At 42.2% G+C, this 22,262-nt stretch overlaps 1 protein-coding gene across 2 annotated transcripts in view; it reads right to left on the bottom strand.

Moving 5' to 3' along the window:
* Nucleotides 1-330: 330 nt before the first annotated feature.
* LOC118382133 (SKI family transcriptional corepressor 1 homolog-B-like) overlaps nt 331-22,262 on the bottom strand; it is a 77,502-nt gene continuing 55,570 nt past the window's right edge. Inside the window, exon 8 of one of the 2 annotated variants that reach the window (XM_052481146.1) lies at nt 331-673. In XM_052481146.1, coding sequence (XP_052337106.1) covers nt 579-673 — 95 coding nt within the window. In that variant the 3' untranslated portion in view covers nt 331-578. Of the gene's footprint in view, nt 677-22,262 lie in introns of both variants that reach the window. The other variant, XM_052481145.1, reaches the window with a different exon arrangement.

The following is a 22,262-nucleotide window of genomic DNA, read 5'->3' on the forward strand; positions in this document are numbered from 1 at the left end:
GTAGTAGTCTTTGGGGTGGTAGTAGTCTTGGGGCGGTAGTAGTATTGGGGGCGGTAGTAGTCTCGGGGGAGGTAGTAGTCTTTGGGGTGGTAGTAGTCTTGGGGGTGGTAGTAGTCTTGGGGGTGATAGTAGTCTTTGGGGCGGTAGTGGTCTTGGGGGTGGTAGTAGTCTTGGGGGTGGTAGTAGTCTTGGGGGTGGTAGTAGTCTTGGGGGTGGTAGTAGTCTTGGGGGTGGTAGTAGTCTTGGGGGCGGTAGTAGTCTTGGGGGTGGTAGTAGTCTTTGGGGCGGTAGTAGTCTTGGGGGTGGTAGTAGTCTTGGGGGTGGTAGTAGTCTTTGGGGCGGTAGTAGTCTTCGGGGGTTTAGTAGTCTTGGGGGCGGTAGTAGTCTTGGGGGCGGTAGACATCTTGGGGGTGATAGTAGTCTTTGGGGCGATAGTAGTCTTCGGGGTGGTGGTAGTCCTGTGGGTAGAAGTAGCCTTGCTTTCCAGACTGACAGGGCTCCACGGCGGACTGTGGGAAGGGACTAGGGTGGTAGTAGTCTTGCTTTCCAGACTGACGGGGTTCCACGGTGGGAAAGGACTAAGGTGGTAGAAGAGGAGGTTTGAAGGAGCAGGTTCCAGTGCAGTGTCGAGGAGTCAGCATCTTACAGGAGAAATGTTGTAGCGCGTTGTGAGCTTCTGGGAAGAAAGAGAATAGATCACTAAATAGATCCACTTGATGAAGAAAAGGGAATAGATCACTAAATAGATCCACTAGATGAAGAAAGGAAATAGATCACTAAATAGATCCACTAGATGAAGGATGGGAATAGATCACTAAATAGATCCACTAGATGAAGAAAGGGAATACATTCACTAGATGAAGAAAGGGAATAAATCCACTAGATGAAGAAAAGAATAGATCACTAAATAGATCCACTAGATGAAGAAAGGGAATAGATCCACTAAATAGATCCACTAGATGAAGTAAGGGAATAGATCACTAAATAGATCCACTACATGAAGAAAGGAAATAGATCACTAAATAGATCCACTAGATGAAGTAAGGGCATAGATGCACTAGATGAAGGATGGGAATAGATCACTAAATAGATCCACTAGACGAAGAAAGGGAATAGATCACTAAATAGATCCACTAGATGAAGGGAATAGATCACTAAATAGATACACGAGATCACTAAATAGATCCACTAGATGAAGGGAATAGATCACTAAATAGATCCACTAGATGAAGAATGGGAATAGATCCACTAGATGAAGTAAGGGAATAGATCACTAAATAGAGCCACTAGATGAAGTAAGGGAATAGATCACTAAATATTGGCCATAAACCACACCCCCGTGCCTTATTGCTTAAACAAAACTTGATTCAAGGGTTTTAGAGCTCTAAAATGTAATACAACTGCAAAACAACACCGGAATGAAAACTTAAAGAGTTTTTCAATTTAATTTAAATTATTATTAAAAATTATTGCAACCAATGGAATGTTTATATATATATATATATAAACATTCCATTGGTTGCGGTTGCAATAATATATATGGGGATACAACCATCTTAGCTCTGCAGATGTTGCTGCAAAGAGACAGAATCATTAGATCATTTGTTTTGGTAATTATGGAGCTGGGTTTTGGTCGCAGGTTTAGGAATGGCTGAAGAATTGCAACATTTACCTGGAGTTAACTCTGTAAATAGCACTGTTGGGTGATTTAAAAAAAAATCAGAGTCAATCCATCAATAATATAATGATACTTTTAGCAAAAATGCTTATCTTTAATTTACAATCTGTAGGAATTTTGAGAATAGAAAGGTTCGGGACTTATGTGAAACATGGAGAATATATGTCAAATATCAATCAAAACTGGATGGTGTTTAGAGATAGATGGGAGGGGTTGAATGGAGCTGAAGGACTGGATGGTGTTTAGAGATAGATGGGAGGGGTTGAATGGAGCTGAAGGACTGGATGGTGTTTAGAGATAGATGGGAGGGGTTGAATGGAGCTGAAGGACTGGATGGTGTTTAGAGATAGATGGGAGGGGTTGAATGGAGCTGAAGGACTGGATGGTGTTTAGAGATAGATGGGAGGGGTTGAATGGAGCTGAAGGACTGGATGGTGTTTAGATTTGAAGAGATAGATGGGAGGGGTTGAATGGAGCTGAAGGACTGGATGGTGTTTAGAGATAGATGGGAGGGGTTGAATGGAGCTGAAGGACTGGATGGTGTTTAGAGATAGATGGGAGGGGTTGAATGGAGCTGAAGGACTGGATGGTGTTTAGAGATAGATGGGAGGGGTTGAATGGAGCTGAAGGACTGGATGGGGTTTAGATGGGAGATAGATGGGAGGGGTTGAATGGAGCTGAAGGACTGGATGGTGTTTAGAGATAGATGGGAGGGGTTGAATGGAGCTGAAGGACTGGATGGTGTTTAGAGATAGATGGGAGGGGTTGAATGGAGCTGAAGGACTGGATGGTGTTTAGAGATAGATGGGAGGGTTGAATGGAGCTGAAGGACTGGATGGTGTTTAGAGATAGATGGGAGGGGTTGAATGGAGCTGAAGGACTGGATGGTGTTTAGAGATAGATGGGAGGGGTTGAATGGAGCTGAAGGACTGGATGGTGTTTAGAGATAGATGGGAGGGGTTGAATGGAGCTGAAGGACTGGATGGTGTTTAGAGATAGATGGGAGGGGTTGAATGGAGCTGAAGGACTGGATGGTGTTTAGAGATAGATGGGAGGGGTTGAATGGAGCTGAAGGACTGGATGGTGTTTAGAGATAGATGGGAGGGGTTGAATGGAGCTGAAGGACTGGATGGTGTTTAGAGATAGATGGGAGGGGTTGAATGGAGCTGAAGGACTGGATGGTGTTTAGAGATAGATGGGAGGGGTTGAATGGAGCTGAAGGACTGGATGGTGTTTAGATGGGAGATAGATGGGAGGGGTTGAATGGAGCTGAAGGACTGGATGGTGTTTAGATGGGAGATAGATGGGAGGGGTTGAATGGAGCTGAAGGACTGGATGGTGTTTAGAGATAGATGGGAGGGGTTGAATGGAGCTGAAGGACTGGGTGGTGTTTAGAGATAGATGGGAGGGGTTGAATGGAGCTGAAGGACTGGATGGTGTTTAGAGATAGATGGGAGGGGTTGAATGGAGCTGAAGGACTGGATGGTGTTTAGAGATAGATGGGAGGGGTTGAATGGAGCTGAAGGACTGGATGGTGTTTAGATGGGAGATAGATGGGAGGGGTTGAATGGAGCTGAAGGACTGGATGGTGTTTAGAGATAGATGGGAGGGGTTGAATGGAGCTGAAGGACTGGATGGTGTTTAGAGATAGATGGGAGGGGTTGAATGGAGCTGAAGGACTGGATGGTGTTTAGAGATAGATGGGAGGGGTTGAATGGAGCTGAAGGACTGGATGGTGTTTAGAGATAGATGGGAGGGGTTGAATGGAGCTGAAGGACTGGATGGTGTTTAGAGATAGATGGGAGGGGTTGAATGGAGCTGAAGGACTGGATGGTGTTTAGAGATAGATGGGAGGGGTTGAATGGAGCTGAAGGACTGGATGGTGTTTAGATGGGAGATAGATGGGAGGGTTGAATGGAGCTGAAGGACTGGATGGTGTTTAGAGATAGATGGGAGGGGTTGAATGGAGCTGAAGGACTGGATGGTGTTTAGAGATAGATGGGAGGGGTTGAATGGAGCTGAAGGACTGGATGGTGTTTAGAGATAGATGGGAGGGGTTGAATGGAGCTGAAGGACTGGATGGTGTTTAGAGATAGATGGGAGGGGTTGAATGGAGCTGAAGGACTGGATGGTGTTTAGAGATAGATGGGAGGGGTTGAATGGAGCTGAAGGACTGGATGGTGTTTAGAGATAGATGGGAGGGGTTGAATGGAGCTGAAGGACTGGATGGTGTTTAGAGATAGATGGGAGGGGTTGAATGGAGCTGAAGGACTGGATGGTGTTTAGAGATAGATGGGAGGGGTTGAATGGAGCTGAAGGACTGGATGGTGTTTAGATGGGAGATAGATGGGAGGGGTTGAATGGAGCTGAAGGACTGGATGGTGTTTAGAGATAGATGGGAGGGGTTGAATGGAGCTGAAGGACTGGATGGTGTTTAGATGGGAGATAGATGGGAGGGGTTGAATGGAGCTGAAGGACTGGATGGTGTTTAGAGATAGATGGGAGGGGTTGAATGGAGCTGAAGGACTGGATGGTGTTTAGAGATAGATGGGAGGGTTGAATGGAGCTGAAGGACTGGATGGTGTTTAGAGATAGATGGGAGGGGTTGAATGGAGCTGAAGGACTGGATGGTGTTTAGAGATAGATGGGAGGGGTTGAATGGAGCTGAAGGACTGGATGGTGTTTAGAGATAGATGGGAGGGGTTGAATGGAGCTGAAGGACTGGATGGTGTTTAGAGATAGATGGGAGGGGTTGAATGGAGCTGAAGGACTGGATGGTGTTTAGATGGGAGGGGAGATAGATGGGAGGGGTTGAATGGAGCTGAAGGACTGGATGGTGTTTAGAGATAGATGGGAGGGGTTGAATGGAGCTGAAGGACTGGATGGTGTTTAGAGATAGATGGGAGGGGTTGAATGGAGCTGAAGGACTGGATGGTGTTTAGAGATAGATGGGAGGGGTAGAATGGAGCTGAAGGACTGGATGGTGTTTAGAGATAGATGGGAGGGGTTGAATGGAGCTGAAGGACTGGAGGACTGGTGTTTAGAGATAGATGGGAGGGGTTGAATGGAGCTGAAGGACTGGATGGTGTTTAGATGGGAGGGGTTGAATGGAGCTGAAGGACTGGATGGTGTTTAGAGATAGATGGGAGGGGTTGAATGGAGCTGAAGGACTGGATGGTGTTTAGAGATAGATGGGAGGGGTTGAATGGAGCTGAAGGACTGGATGGTGTTTAGAGATAGATGGGAGGGGTTGAATGGAGCTGAAGGACTGGATGGTGTTTAGAGATAGATGGGAGGGGTTGAATGGAGCTGAAGGACTGGATGGTGTTTAGAGATAGATGGGAGGGGTTGAATGGAGCTGAAGGACTGGATGGTGTTTAGAGATAGATGGGAGGGGTTGAATGGAGCTGAAGGACTGGATGGTGTTTAGAGATAGATGGGAGGGGTTGAATGGAGCTGAAGGACTGGATGGTGTTTAGATGGGAGATAGATGGGAGGGGTTGAATGGAGCTGAAGGACTGGATGGTGTTTAGAGATAGATGGGAGGGGTTGAATGGAGCTGAAGGACTGGATGGTGTTTAGAGATAGATGGGAGGGGTTGAATGGAGCTGAAGGACTGGATGGTGTTTATAGATAGATGGGAGGGGTTGAATGGAGCTGAAGGACTGGATGGTGTTTAGAGATAGATGGGAGGGGTTGAATGGAGCTGAAGGACTGGATGGTGTTTAGAGATAGATGGGAGGGGTTGAATGGAGCTGAAGGACTGGATGGTGTTTAGAGATAGATGGGAGGGGTTGAATGGAGCTGAAGGACTGGATGGTGTTTAGAGATAGATGGGAGGGGTTGAATGGAGCTGAAGGACTGGATGGTGTTTAGAGATAGATGGGAGGGGTTGAATGGAGCTGAAGGACTGGATGGTGTTTAGAGATAGATGGGAGGGGTTGAATGGAGCTGAAGGACTGGATGGTGTTTAGAGATAGATGGGAGGGGTTGAATGGAGCTGAAGGACTGGATGGTGTTTAGAGATAGATGGGAGGGGTTGAATGGAGCTGAAGGACTGGATGGTGTTTAGAGATAGATGGGAGGGGTTGAATGGAGCTGAAGGACTGGATGGTGTTTAGAGATAGATGGGAGGGGTTGAATGGAGCTGAAGGACTGGATGGTGTTTAGAGATAGATGGGAGGGGTTGAATGGAGCTGAAGGACTGGATGGTGTTTAGAGATAGATGGGAGGGGTTGAATGGAGCTGAAGGACTGGATGGTGTTTAGATGGGAGATAGATGGGAGGGGTTGAATGGAGCTGAAGGACTGGATGGTGTTTAGAGATAGATGGGAGGGGTTGAATGGAGCTGAAGGACTGGATGGTGTTTAGAGATAGATGGGAGGGGTTGAATGGAGCTGAAGGACTGGATGGTGTTTAGAGATAGATGGGAGGGGTTGAATGGAGCTGAAGGACTGGATGGTGTTTAGATGGGAGATAGATGGGAGGGGTTGAATGGAGCTGAAGGACTGGATGGTGTTTAGATGGGAGATAGATGGGAGGGGTTGAATGGAGCTGAAGGACTGGATGGTGTTTAGATGGGAGATAGATGGGAGGGGTTGAATGGAGCTGAAGGACTGGATGGTGTTTAGATGGGAGATAGATGGGAGGGGTTGAATGGAGCTGAAGGACTGGATGGTGTATAGAGATAGATGGGAGGGGTTGAATGGAGCTGAAGGACTGGATGGTGTTTAGAGATAGATGGGAGGGGTTGAATGGAGCTGAAGGACTGGATGGTGTTTAGAGATAGATGGGAGGGGTTGAATGGAGCTGAAGGACTGGATGGTGTTTAAAGATAGATGGGAGGGGTTGAATGGAGCTGAAGGACTGGATGGTGTTTAGATGGGAGATAGATGGGAGGGTTGAATGGAGCTGAAGGACTGGATGGTGTTTAGAGATAGATGGGAGGGTTGAATGGAGCTGAAGGACTGGATGGTGTTTAGAGATAGATGGGAGGGGTTGAATGGAGCTGAAGGACTGGATGGTGTTTAGAGATAGATGGGAGGGGTTGAATGGAGCTGAAGGACTGGATGGTGTTTAGAGATAGATGGGAGGGGTTGAATGGAGCTGAAGGACTGGATGGTGTTTAGAGATAGATGGGAGGGGTTGAATGGAGCTGAAGGACTGGATGGTGTTTAGAGATAGATGGGAGGGGTTGAATGGAGCTGAAGGACTGGATGGTGTTTAGATGGGAGATAGATGGGAGGGGTTGAATGGAGCTGAAGGACTGGATGGTGTTTAGAGATAGATGGGAGGGGTTGAATGGAGCTGAAGGACTGGATGGTGTTTAGAGATAGATGGGAGGGGTTGAATGGAGCTGAAGGACTGGATGGTGTTTAGAGATAGATGGGAGGGGTTGAATGGAGCTGAAGGACTGGATGGTGTTTAGAGATAGATGGGAGGGGTTGAATGGAGCTGAAGGACTGGATGGTGTTTAGATGGGAGATAGATGGGAGGGGTTGAATGGAGCTGAAGGACTGGATGGTGTTTAGAGATAGATGGGAGGGGTTGAATGGAGCTGAAGGGACTGGATGGTGTTTAGAGATAGATGGGAGGGGTTGAATGGAGCTGAAGGACTGGATGGTGTTTAGAGATAGATGGGAGGGGTTGAATGGAGCTGAAGGACTGGATGGTGTTTAGATGGGAGATAGATGGGAGGGGTTGAATGGAGCTGAAGGACTGGATGGTGTTTAGAGATAGATGGGAGGGGTTGAATGGAGCTGAAGGGACTGGATGGTGTTTAGAGATAGATGGGAGGGGTTGAATGGAGCTGAAGGACTGGATGGTGTTTAGAGATAGATGGGAGGGGTTGAATGGAGCTGAAGGACTGGATGGTGTTTAGATGGGAGATAGATGGGAGGGGTTGAATGGAGCTGAAGGACTGGATGGTGTTTAAAGATAGATGGGAGGGGTTGAATGGAGCTGAAGGACTGGATGGTGTTTAGAGATAGGTTAGGGAAGGGATGGTAGGTTTAGGGAATGGATGGTAGGGTTGAATGGGGAAGGATGGTGGGTTAGGGAAGGGATGATAGAGGGTTAGGGAATGGATGGACTGGGGTTAGGGAAGGGATGGTAGGGTTGGGAGGGATGTTTAGGGTTAGGGAAGGGATGGTAGGGTTAGGGAATGGATGGTAGGGTTAGTTTAGGAATGGATGGTAGGGTTATGGGAGGGGATGGTAGGGTTAGGGAAGGGATGGTAGGGTTAGGGAATGGATGGTAGGGTTAGGGAAGGGATGGTAGGTTTTAGGGAAGGGATGGTAGGGTTAGGGAATGGATGGTAGAGTTAGGGAATGGATGGTAGGGTTAGGGAAGGGAAGGGATGGTAGGTTAGGGAAGGGATGGTAGGGTTAGGGAATGGATGGTAGGGTTAGGGAAGGGATGGTAGGGTTAGGGAAGGGATGGTAGCGTTAGGGAAGGGATGGTAGGGTTAGGGAAGGGATGGTAGGGTTAGGGAAGGGATGGTAGGGTTAGGGAATGGATGGTAGGGTTAGGGAAGGGATGGTAGGGTTAGGGAAGGGATGGTAGGGTTAGGGAAGGGATGGTAGGGTTAGGGAAGGGATGGTAGGGTTAGGGAAGGGATGGTAGGGTTAGGGAAGGGATGGTAGGGTTAGGGAATGGATGGAGGGGGATGGTAGGGTTAGGGGAAGGGATGGTAGGGTTAGGGAATGGATGGTAGGGTTAGGGAAGGGATGGTAGGGTTGGGGAATGGATGGTAGGGTTACGGAGGGGATGGTAGGGTTAGGGAAGGGATGGTAGGGTTAGGTTAGGGATGGTAGGGTTAGGGAAGGGATGGTAGAGTTAGGGAATGGATGGTAGGGTTAGGGAAGGGATGGTAGGGTTAGGGAAGGGATGGTAGGGTTAGGGAAGGGATGGTAGGGTTAGGGAATGGATGGTAGGGTTAGGGAATGGATGGTAGGGTTAGGGAAGGGATGGTAGGGTTAGGGAAGGGATGGTAGGGTTGGGGAAGGGATGGTAGGGTTAGGGAGGGGATGGTAGGGTTAGGGAAGGGATGGTAGGGTTAGGGAAGGGATGGTAGGGTTAGGGAATGGATGGTAGGGTTAGGGAAGGGATGGGAGGGTTAGGGAAGGGATGGTAGGGTTAGGGAAGGGATGGTAGGGTTAGGGAAGGGATGGTAGGGTTAGGGAAGGGATGGTAGGGTTAGGGAAGGGATGGTAGGGTTAGGGAAGGGATGGTAGGGTTAGGGAATGGATGGTAGGGTTAGGGAATGGATGGTAGGGTTAGGGAAGGGATGGTAGGGTTAGGGAAGGGATGGTAGGGTTAGGGAAGGGATGGTAGGGTTAGGGAAGGGATGGTAGGGTTAGGGAATGGATGGTAGGGTTAGGGAAGGGATGGTAGGGTTAGGGAAGGGATTATAGGGTTGGGGAAGGGATGGTAGGGTTAGGGAATGGATGGTAGGGTTAGGGAAGGGATGGTAGGGTTAGGGAAGGGATGGTAGGGTTAGGGAAGGGATGGTAGGGTTAGGGAATGGATGGTAGGGTTAGGGAATGGATGGTAGGGTTAGGGGAGGGGATGGTAGGGTTAGGGAAGGGATGGTAGGGTTAGGGAATGGATGGTAGGGTTAGGGAAGGGATGGTAGGGTTAGGGAAGGGATGGTAGGGTTAGGGAATGGATGGTAGGGTTAGGGAAGGGATGGTAGGGTTAGGGAAGGGATGGTAGGGTTAGGGAATGGATGGTAGGTTTAGGGAATGGATGGTAGGGTTAGGGAGGGGATGGTAGGGTTAGGGGAAGATAATAAAGGAAAATAGCAAAAAATATATATTCAGTGGCATTCGGAAAGTATTCAAACCCCTTAACTTTTTTCACATTTTGTTTTACGTTACAGCCTTATTCTAAAATGGATTCAATTGCTTGTTCCCCTCATCGATCTACACCATAATGACATGACAATACCCCATAATGACATCACAATACCCCACAATGGGGTATTGTGATGTCATTATGGAGGATTGTGATGTCATAATGGAGTATTGTGTGTAGATTGCTGAGGAAATTATTTTTTAGAATAAGGCTGTAACATAACAAATGTGGAAAACGTGAAGGGGTTTGAATACTTTCCGAAGGCACTGCACATATAAATGAATAAAATATGAATCGAGGCCGTGATCTGAAATGTAGTAAAACATGTTCATGTATGTCTGAAGAAACAATCTAACCCTTTAGCCACAGCAAGACTGTCTGTTCACAGGTCAATGTTCCTGACTATGTGTGTTCTTGTGTATAAAATCTGTTAACAAACTATAGTTTTGGCAAGTCGGTTAGGACATCTACTTTGTGCTTGACACAAGTCATTTTTTCAGCAATTGTATCACAATTCCAGTGGGTCAGAAGTTTACATACACTAAGTTGACTGTGCCTTTAAACAGCTTGGAAAATTCCAGAAAATTATGTCATGGCTGGCTTTAGAAGTTTCTGATAGGCTAATTGACATAATTTGAGTCAATTGGAGGTGTACCTGTGGATGTATTTCAAGGCCTACCTTCAAACTCAGTGCCTCTTTGCTTGACATCATGGAAAAATCAAAAGAAATCAGCCAAGACCTCAGAAAAAGTCTGTTTCATCCTTGGGAGCAATTTCCAAACGCCTGAAGGTACCACATTCAAGTATAAACACCAAGTATAAACACCATGAGACCACGTAGCCGTCATACCACTCAGGAAGGAGACGCGATCTCTCTCCTAGAGATAAATGTACTTTGGTGCGAAAAGTGCAAATAAATCCCAGATCAACAGCAAAGGACCTTGTGAAGATGCTGGAAGAAACAGGTACAAAAGTATCTATATCCACAGTAAAACGAGTCCTATATAGACATAACCTGAAAGGCCGCTCAACAAGGAAGAAGCCACTGCTCCAAAACCGCCATAAAAAAGCCAGACTACGGTTTGCAACTGCACATGGGGACAAAGATCGTACTTTTTGGAGAAATGTCCTCTGGTCTGATTAAACAAAAATAGAACCGTTTGGCCATAATGACCATCGTTATGTTTGGAGGAAAAAGGGGGAGGCTTTGCAACCCGAAGAACACCATCCCAACCGTGAAGCACGGGGGTGGCAGCATCATGTTGTGGGGGTGCTTTGCTGCAGGAGGGACTGGTGCACTTCACAAAATAGATGGCATCATGAGGCAGAAAAATGTTGTGGATATATTGAAGGAACATCTCAAGACATCAGACAGGAAGTTAAAGCTTGGTCACTACATCAACATAACCTGAAAGGCCGCTCAGCAAGGAAGAAGTCACTGCTCCAAAACTGCCATTAAAAAGCCAGACTAAGGTTTGCAACTGCACATGGGGACAAAGATCATACTTTTTGGAGAAATGTTCTCTGGTCTGATGAAACAAAAATAGAACTGTTTGGCCAAAGGAATGGGCCAAAATTCACCCAACTTATTGTGGGAAGCTTGTGGAAGGCTACCCGAAACGTTTGACCCAAGTTAAACAATTTAAAGTCAATGCTACCAACTACTAATTGAGTGTATGTACACTTATGACCCACTGGGAATGTGATGAAAGAAATAAAAGATGAAATAAATCATTCTCTCAACTATTATTCTGACATTTCACATTCTTAAAATAAAGTGATGATCCTAACTGACCCAAGACAGGGAATTTTTACTGGGATTAAATGTCAGGAATTGTGGAAAAACTGAGTTGATATGTATTTGGCGAAAGGTGTATGTAAACTTCCGACTACAACTGTATATCATTTTGGTTCCTTTCCCAGGCATGATTGTTTCTGCTGCAATGTTAATTCTGTACGTTGTTCGTGTTTCTTGTTTTGTTTTATGTTGCGTTTATTTATTAAAACACTCACTCCCTGAACTTGCTTCCCGACTCTCAGAGAAGAAGCAACAGTCCATCATTACTTTAAGACATGAAGGTCCGTCAATATGGAAAATTTCAAGGACTTTGAACGTTTCTTCAATTGCAGTTGCAAAAAACCATCATGCGCTATGATGAAACTGGCATCTCTTTAGGACCGCCACAGGAAAGGAAGACCCAGAGTTCCCTCTGCTGCAGAGGATAAGTTCATTAGAGTTACCTGTCTCTCATGAGGACCGCCACAAGAAAGGAAGACCCAGAGTTACCTCTGCAGCAGAGGATAAGTTCACTAGAGTTAACTGGCTTTCATGAGGACCGCCACAGGAAAGGAAGACCCAGAATTACCTCTGCTACAGAGGATAAGTTCATTAGAGTTAACTGGCTCTCATGAGGACCGCCACAGGAAAGGAAGACCCAGAGTTAACTCTGCAGCAGAGGATAAGTTCACTAGAGTTACCAGCCTCAGATTGGAAAGGAAGACCCAGAGTTACCTCTGCTACAGAGGATAAGTTCATTAGAGCTACCAGCCTCAGAAATTGCAGTCCAAATAAATGCTTCACAGAGTTCAAGTAACAGACCCATCTCAACATCAACTGTTCAGAGGAGACTGTGTGAATCAGGCCTTCATGGTTGAATTGCTGCAATGAAACCACTACTAAAGGACACCAATAATAAGAAGAGACTTGCTTATGCCAAGAAACACGAGCAATGGACATTAGACCGGTGGAAATCTGTCCTTTGGTCTGATGAGTCCAAATTTGAGATTTTTCGCTCCAACCGCCATGTCTTTGTGAGATGCAGAGTAGGTGAACAGATGATATCCGCAGGTGTGGTTCCCAACGTGAAGCACGGAGGAGGAGGTGTTATGGTGTGGGGGTGCTTTGCTGGTGACACTGTCAGTGATTTATTTAGAGTTCAAGGCACACTTAACCAGCATTGCTACCACAGCATTCTGCAGCGATACGCCATCCCATCTGGTTTGGGCTTAGTGGGACTATCATTTGTTTTTCAACAGGACAATGACCCAACACACCTCCAGGCTGTGTAAGGGCTATTTGACCAAGAAGGAGAGTGATGATGCTGCATCAGATGACCTGGCCTCCACAATCACCCAACCTCAACCCAATTGAGATGGTTTTAGATGAGTTGGACCACAGAGTGAAGGAAAAACATATGTGGGAACTCCGTCAAGACTGTTGGAAAAGCATTCCAGGTGAAGCTGGTTGAGAGAATGCCAAAAGTGTGCAACACTGTCATCAAGGCAAAGGGTGGATACTTTGAAAAATCTCAAATATGAAATATATTTTGATTTGTAGTCTGATGTGTAGTTATATCAGGTCTGTTAGCTGTGGGACAGTCTGATTTGTAGATATATCAGGTCTGATAGTTGATTAGTAGTTATATCAGGTCTGTTAGTTATATCAGGTCTGATAGCTGATGAGTAGTTATATCAGGTCTGATAGTTGATTAGTAGATATCAGGTCTGATAGTTATATCAGGTCTGATAGCTGATTAGTAGTTATATCAGGTCTGATAGTTGATTAGTAGTTATATCAGGTCTGCTAGCTGATTAGTAGTTATATCAGGTCTGCTAGCTGATTAGTAGTTATATCAGGTCTGATAGTTGATTAGTAGATATCAGGTCTGTTAGTTATATCAGGTCTGATAGCTGATTAGTAGTTATATCAGGTCTGATAGTTGATTAGTAGTTATATCAGGTCTGATAGCTGATTAGTAGTTATATCAGGTCTGATAGCTGATTAGTAGTTATATCAGGTCTGCTAGCTGATTAGTAGTTATATCAGGTCTGATAGTTGATTAGTAGTTATATCAGGTCTGATAGCTGATTAGTAGTTATATCAGGTCTGCTAGCTGATTAGTAGTTATATCAGGTCTACTAGCTGATTAGTAGTTATATCAGGTCTGTTAGTTATATCAGGTCTGCTAGCTGATTAGTAGTTATATCAGGTCTGTTAGTTATATCAGGTCTGCTAGCTGATTATATCAGGTTAGCTGATTAGTAGTTCAGGTCTAGTCTGTTAGTTATATCAGGTCTGCTAGCTGATGAGTAGTTATATCAGGTCTGCTAGCTGATTAGTAGTTATATCAGGTCTGATAGTTGATTAGTAGATATCAGGTCTGTTAGTTATATCAGGTCTGCTAGCTGATTAGTAGTTATATCAGGTCTGCTAGCTGATTAGTAGTTATATCAGGTCTGATACAGGTCAGCTGATTAGTAGTTATATCAGGTCTGATAGCTGATTAGTAGTTATATCAGGTCTGTTAGTTATATCAGGTCTACTAGCTGATTAGTAGTTATATCAGGTCTGATAGTTATATCAGGTCTGCTAGCTGATTAGTAGTTATATCAGGTCTGCTAGCTGATTAGTAGTTATATCAGGTCTGTTAGTTATATCAGGTCTGCTAGCTGATTAGTAGTTATATAAGGTCTGATAGTTATATCAGGTCTGCTAGCTGATTAGTAGTTATATCAGGTCTACTAGCTGATTAGTAGTTATATCAGGTCTGATAGCTGATTAGTAGTTATATCAGGTCTGCTAGCTGATTAGTAGTTATATCAGGTCTGCTAGCTGATTAGTAGTTATATCAGGTCTGATAGTTATATCAGGTCTGCTAGCTGATTAGTAGTTATATCAGGTCTGCTAGCTGATTAGTAGTTATATCAGGTCTGATAGCTGATTAGTAGTTATATCAGGTCTGCTAGCTGATTAGTAGTTATATCAGGTCTGATAGCTGATTAGTAGTTATATCAGGTCTGCTAGCTGATTAGTAGTTATATCAGGTCTACTAGCTGATTAGTAGTTATATCAGGTCTGCTAGCTGATTAGTAGTTATATCAGGTCTGCTAGCTGATTAGTAGTTATATCAGGTCTGATAGCTGATTAGTAGTTATATCAGGTCTGATAGCTGATTAGTAGTTATATCAGGTCTGTTAGTTATATCAGGTCTGCTAGCTGATTAGTAGTTATATCAGGTCTGCTAGCTGATTAGTAGTTATATCAGGTCTGCTAGCTGATTAGTAGTTATATCAGGTCTGATAGCTGATTAGTAGTTATATCAGGTCTGCTAGCTGATTAGTAGTTATATCAGGTCTGATAGCTGATTAGTAGTTATATCAGGTCTGTTAGTTATATCAGGTCTGCTAGCTGATTAGTAGTTATATCAGGTCTGTTAGTTATATCAGGTCTGATAGCTGATTAGTAGTTATATCAGGTCTGCTAGCTGATTAATAGTTATATCAGGTCTGACAGCTGATTAGTAGTTATATCAGGTCTGTTAGCTGATTAATAGTTATATCAGGTTTGATAGCTGATTAGTAGTTATATCAGGTCTGCTAGCTGATTAATAGTTATATCAGGTTTGATAGCTGATTAGTAGTTATATCAGGTCTGATAGTTATATCAGGTCTGCTAGCTGATTAGTAGTTATATCAGGTCTGCTAGCTGATTAATAGTTATATCAGGTCTGATAGCTGATTAGTAGTTATATCAGGTCTGTTAGTTATATCAGGTCTGCTAGCTGATTAGTAGTTATATCAGGTCTGCTAGCTGATTAATAGTTATATCAGGTCTGATAGCTGATTAGTAGTTATATCAGGTCTGTTAGTTATATCAGGTATGCTAGCTGATTAGTAGTTATATCAGGTCTGCTAGCTGATTAGTAGTTATATCAGGTCTGCTAGCTGATTAGTAGTTATATCAGGTCTGCTAGCTGATTAATAGTTATATCAGGTCTGATAGCTGATTAGTAGTTATATCAGGTCTGCTAGCTGATTAGTAGTTATATCAGGTCTACTAGCTGATTAGTAGTTATATCAGGTCTACTAGCTGATTAGTAGTTATATCAGGTCTGATAGCTGATTAGTAGTTATATCAGGTCTGCTAGCTGATTAGTAGTTATATCAGGTCTGATAGCTGATTAGTAGTTATATCAGGTCTACTAGCTGATTAGTAGTTATATCAGGTCTGCTAGCTGATTAGTAGTTATATCAGGTCTGTTAGTTATATCAGGTCTGATAGCTGATGAGTAGTTATATCAGGTCTGATAGTTGATTAGTAGATATCAGGTCTGTTAGCTGATTAGTAGTTATATCAGATCTGTTAGTTATATCAGGTCTGATAGCTGATTAGTAGTTATATCAGGTCTGTTAGTTATATCAGGTCTGCTAGCTGATTAGTAGTTATATCAGGTCTGCTAGCTGATTAGTAGTTATATCAGGTATGTTAGTTATATCAGGTCTGATAGCTGATTAGTAGTTATATCAGGTCTGTTAGTTATATCAGGTCTGATAGCTGATTAGTAGTTATATCAGGTCTGTTAGTTATATCAGGTCTGCTAGCTGATTAGTAGTTATATCAGGTCTGCTAGCTGATTAGTAGTTATATCAGGTCTGTTAGTTATATCAGGTCTGATAGCTGATTAGTAGTTATATCAGGTCTGTTAGTTATATCAGGTCTGATAGCTGATTAGTAGTTATATCAGGTCTGATAGCTGATTAGTAGTTATATCAGGTCTGATAGCTGATTAGTAGTTATATCAGGTCTGCTAGCTGATTAGTAGTTATATCAGGTCTGATAGTTGATTAGTAGTTATATCAGGTCTGATAGCTGATTAGTAGTTATATCAGGTCTGCTAGCTGATTAGTAGTTATATCAGGTCTACTAGCTGATTAGTAGTTATATCAGGTCTGTTAGTTATATCAGGTCTGCAAGCTGATTAGTAGTTATATCAGGTCTGTTAGTTATATCAGGTCTGCTAGCTGATTAGTAGTTATATCAGGTCTGATAGCTGATTAGTAGTTATATCAGGTCTGCTAGCTGATTAGTAGTTATATCAGGTCTGATAGTTGATTAGTAGTTATATCAGGTCTGATAGCTGATTAGTAGTTATATCAGGTCTGCTAGCTGATTAGTAGTTATATCAGGTCTGATAGCTGATTAGTAGTTATATCAGGTCTGATAGTTGATTAGTAGTTATATCAGGTCTGATAGTTGATTAGTAGTTATATCAGGTCTGATAGCTGATTAGTAGTTATATCAGGTCTGATAGCTGATTAGTAGTTATATCAGGTCTGCTAGCTGATTAGTAGTTATATCAGGTCTGATAGTTGATTAGTAGTTATATCAGGTCTGATAGCTGATTAGTAGTTATATCAGGTCTGCTAGCTGATTAGTAGTTATATCAGGTCTACTAGCTGATTAGTAGTTATATCAGGTCTGTTAGTTATATCAGGTCTGCAAGCTGATTAGTAGTTATATCAGGTCTGTTAGTTATATCAGGTCTGCTAGCTGATTAGTAGTTATATCAGGTCTGTTAGTTATATCAGGTCTGCTAGCTGATGAGTAGTTATATCAGGTCTGCTAGCTGATTAGTAGTTATATCAGGTCTGATAGTTGATTAGTAGATATCAGGTCTGTTAGTTATATCAGGTCTGCTAGCTGATTAGTAGTTATATCAGGTCTGCTAGCTGATTAGTAGTTATATCAGGTCTGATAGCTGATTAGTAGTTATATCAGGTCTGATAGCTGATTAGTAGTTATATCAGGTCTGTTAGTTATATCAGGTCTACTAGCTGATTAGTAGTTATATCAGGTCTGATAGTTATATCAGGTCTGCTAGCTGATTAGTAGTTATATCAGGTCTGCTAGCTGATTAGTAGTTATATCAGGTCTGTTAGTTATATCAGGTCTGCTAGCTGATTAGTAGTTATATAAGGTCTGATAGTTATATCAGGTCTGCTAGCTGATTAGTAGTTATATCAGGTCTACTAGCTGATTAGTAGTTATATCAGGTCTGATAGCTGATTAGTAGTTATATCAGGTCTGCTAGCTGATTAGTAGTTATATCAGGTCTGCTAGCTGATTAGTAGTTATATCAGGTCTAGCTGATTAGTTATATCAGGTCTGCTAGCTGATTAGTAGTTATATCAGGTCTGCTAGCTGATTAGTAGTTATATCAGGTCTGATAGTCTGATTAGCTAGATTTAGTTATATCAGGTCTGCTAGCTGATTAGTAGTTATATCAGGTCTGATAGCTGATTTAGTTATATAGTTATATCAGGTCTGCTAGCTGATTAGTAGTTATATCAGGTCTACTAGCTGATTAGTAGTTATATCAGGTCTGCTAGCTGATTAGTAGTTATATCAGGTCTGCTAGCTGATTAGTAGTTATATCAGGTCTGATAGCTGATTAGTAGTTATATCAGGTCTGATAGCTGATTAGTAGTTATATCAGGTCTGTTAGTTATATCAGGTCTGCTAGCTGATTAGTAGTTTATATCAGGTCTGCTAGCTGATTAGTAGTTATATCAGGTCTGCTAGCTGATTAGTAGTTATATCAGGTCTGATAGCTGATTAGTAGTTATATCAGGTCTGCTAGCTGATTAGTAGTTATATCAGGTCTGATAGCTGATTAGTAGTTATATCAGGTCTGTTAGTTATATCAGGTCTGCTAGCTGATTAGTAGTTATATCAGGTCTGTTAGTTATATCAGGTCTGATAGCTGATTAGTAGTTATATCAGGTCTGCTAGCTGATTAATAGTTATATCAGGTCTGACAGCTGATTAGTAGTTATATCAGGTCTGTTAGCTGATTAATAGTTATATCAGGTTTGATAGCTGATTAGTAGTTATATCAGGTCTGCTAGCTGATTAATAGTTATATCAGGTTTGATAGCTGATTAGTAGTTATATCAGGTCTGATAGTTATATCAGGTCTGCTAGCTGATTAGTAGTTATATCAGGTCTGCTAGCTGATTAATAGTTATATCAGGTCTGATAGCTGATTAGTAGTTATATCAGGTCTGTTAGTTATATCAGGTCTGCTAGCTGATTAGTAGTTATATCAGGTCTGCTAGCTGATTAATAGTTATATCAGGTCTGATAGCTGATTAGTAGTTATATCAGGTCTGTTAGTTATATCAGGTATGCTAGCTGATTAGTAGTTATATCAGGTCTGCTAGCTGATTAGTAGTTATATCAGGTCTGCTAGCTGATTAGTAGTTATATCAGGTCTGCTAGCTGATTAATAGTTATATCAGGTCTGATAGCTGATTAGTAGTTATATCAGGTCTGCTAGCTGATTAGTAGTTATATCAGGTCTACTAGCTGATTAGTAGTTATATCAGGTCTACTAGCTGATTAGTAGTTATATCAGGTCTGATAGCTGATTAGTAGTTATATCAGGTCTGCTAGCTGATTAGTAGTTATATCAGGTCTGATAGCTGATTAGTAGTTATATCAGGTCTACTAGCTGATTAGTAGTTATATCAGGTCTGCTAGCTGATTAGTAGTTATATCAGGTCTGATTGCTGATGAGTAGTTATATCAGGTCTGATAGTTGATTAGTAGATATCAGGTCTGTTAGCTGATTAGTAGTTATATCAGGTCTGTTAGTTATATCAGGTCTGATAGCTGATTAGTAGTTATATCAGGTCTGTTAGTTATATCAGGTGTGCTAGCTGATTAGTAGTTATATCAGGTCTGCTAGCTGATTAGTAGTTATATCAGGTATGTTAGTTATATCAGGTCTGATAGCTGATTAGTAGTTATATCAGGTCTGTTAGTTATATCAGGTCTGATAGCTGATTAGTAGTTATATCAGGTCTGTTAGTTATATCAGGTCTGCTAGCTGATTAGTAGTTATATCAGGTCTGCTAGCTGATTAGTAGTTATATCAGGTCTGTTAGTTATATCAGGTCTGATAGCTGATTATTAGTTATATCAGGTCTGTTAGTTATATCAGGTCTGATAGCTGATTAGTAGTTATATCAGGTCTGTTAGTTATATCAGGTCTGCTAGCTGATTAGTAGTTATATCAGGTCTGCTAGCTGATTAGTAGTTATATCAGGTCTGTTAGTTATATCAGGTCTGCTAGCTGATTAGTAGTTATATCAGGTCTGCTAGCTGATTAGTAGTTATATCAGGTCTGCTAGCTGATTAATAGTTATATCAGGTCTGCTAGCTGATTAATAGTTATATCAGGTCTGATAGCTGATTAGTAGTTATATCAGGTCTGTTAGTTATATCAGGTCTGCTAGCTGATTAGTAGTTATATCAGGTCTGATAGCTGATTAGTAGTTATATCAGGTCTGTTAGTTATATCAGGTCTGCTAGCTGATTAGTAGTTATATCAGGTCTGTTAGTTATATCAGGTCTACTAGCTGATTAGTAGTTATATCACGTCTGATAGCTGATTAGTAGTTATATCAGGTCTGCTAGCTGATTAATAGTTATATCAGGTCTGTTAGTTATATCAGGTCTGCTAGCTGATTAGTAGTTATATCAGGTCTGTTAGTTATATCAGGTCTGCTAGCTGATTAGTAGTTATATCAGGTCTGCTAGCTGATTAATAGTTATATCAGGTCTGCTAGCTGATTAGTAGTTATATCAGGTCTGCTAGCTGATTAGTAGTTATATCAGGTCTGATAGCTGATTAGTAGTTATATCAGGTCTGTTAGTTATATCAGGTCTGCTAGCTGATTAGTAGTTATATCAGGTCTGTTAGTTATATCAGGTCTGCTAGCTGATTAGTAGTTATATCAGGTCTGCTAGCTGATTAGTAGTTATATCAGGTCTGCTAGCTGATTAATAGTTATATCAAGTCTGTTAGTTATATCAGGTCTGCTAGCTGATTAGTAGTTATATCAGGTCTGTTAGTTATATCAGGTCTGCTAGCTGATTAGTAGTTATATCAGGTCTGCTAGCTGATTAATAGTTATATCAGGTCTGATAGCTGATTAGTAGTTATATCAGGTCTGTTAGTTATATCAGGTCTGCTAGCTGATTAGTAGTTATATCAGGTCTGTTAGTTATATCAGGTCTGCTAGCTGATTAGTAGTTATATCAGGTCTGCTAGCTGATTAGTAGTTATATCAGGTCTGTTAGCTGATTAGTAGTTATATCAGGTCTACTCGCTGATTAGTAGTTATATCAGGTCTACTAGCTGATTAGTAGTTATATCAGGTCTACTAGCTGATTAGTAGTTATATCAGGTCTGATAGCTGATTAGTAGTTATATCAGGTCTGTTAGTTATATCAGGTCTGATAGCTGATGAGTAGATATCAGGTCTGTTAGTTATATCAGGTCTGCTAGCTGATTAGTAGTTATATCAGGTCTGTTAGTTATATCAGGTCTGATAGCTGATTAGTAGTTATATCAGGTCTGCTAGCTGATTAGTAGTTATATCAGGTCTGTTAGTTATATCAGGTCTGCTAGCTGATTAGTAGTTATATCAGGTCTGCTAGCTGATTAGTAGTTATATCAGGTCTGTTAGTCATATCAGGTCTGATAGCTGATGAGTAGATATCAGGTCTGTTAGTTATATCAGGTCTGCTAGCTGATTAGTAGTTATATCAGATCTGTTAGTTATATCAGGTCTACTAGCTGATTAGTAGTTATATCAGGTCTGATAGTTGATTAGTAGATATCAGGTCTGTTAGTTATATCAGGTCTGATAGCTGATTAGTAGTTATATCAGGTCTGTTAGTTATATCAGGTCTGCTAGCTGATTAGTAGTTATATCAGGTCTGCTAGCTGATTAGTAGTTATATCAGGTCTGCTAGTAGGCAACTTCTTCACAACAGTATCTCGGACCTGCCTGGTGTGTTCCTTGTTCTTCATGATGCTCTCTGCGCTTTTAACGGACCTCTGAGACTATCACAGTGCAGGTGCATTTATACTGAGACTTGATTACACACAGGTGGATTGTATTTATCATCATTAGTCATTTAGGTCAACATTGGATCCTTCAGAGATCCTCACTGAACTTCTGGAGAAAGTTTGCTGCACTGAAAGTAAAGGGGCTGAATAATTTTGCACGCCCAATTTTTCAGATTTTGATTTGTTAAAAAAGTTTGAAATATCCAATAAATGTCCTTCCACTTCATGATTGTGTCCCACTTGTTGTTGATTCTTCACAAAAAAATACAGTTTTATATCTTTATGTTTGAAGCCTGAAATGTGGCAAAAGGTCGCAAAGTTCAAGGGGGCCGAATACTTTCGCAAGGCACTGTATATATTATCAACTGTTAGTAATGATCCTCAGCAACAACCACACAGGCCGTGATGGCGTTAACAGAGGAAGCCAAGGAAGGAAAAAATGAAACAATGGAATGATAATGTAGGATATACCAACTGAAGAGAACTAGACAAAACTCTAGTTGTTCCTAAGCCACTGTGCTGCTACACCTGAATTGGAATGATAATGTAGGATGTACCAACTGAAGAGAACGAGCCAAAACTCTAGTTGTTCCTAAGCCACCGTGCTGCTACACCTGCATTGGAATGATAATGTGGGATGTACCAACTGAAGAGAACTAGACAAAACTCTAGTTGTTCCTAGCCACCGTGCTGCTACACCTGCATTGGAATGATAATGTAGGATGTACCAACTGAAGAGAACGAGCCAAAACTCTAGTTGTTCCTAAGCCACCGTGCTGCTACACCTGCATTGGAATGATAATGTAGGATGTACCAACTGAAGAGAACGAGCCAAAACTCTAGTTGTTCCTAAGCCACCGTGCTGCTACACCTGCATTGGAATGATAATGTAGGATGTACCAACTGAAGAGAACTAGCCAAAACTCTAGTTGTTCCTAAGCCACCGTGCTGCTACACCTGCATTGGAATGATAATGTAGGATGTACCAACTGAAGAACACTAGCCAAAACTCTAGTTGTTCCTAA

The sequence above is a fragment of the Oncorhynchus keta genome, chromosome 26, assembly GCF_023373465.1.
Source record: "Oncorhynchus keta strain PuntledgeMale-10-30-2019 chromosome 26, Oket_V2, whole genome shotgun sequence".
NCBI lineage: Eukaryota > Metazoa > Chordata > Actinopteri > Salmoniformes > Salmonidae > Oncorhynchus > Oncorhynchus keta.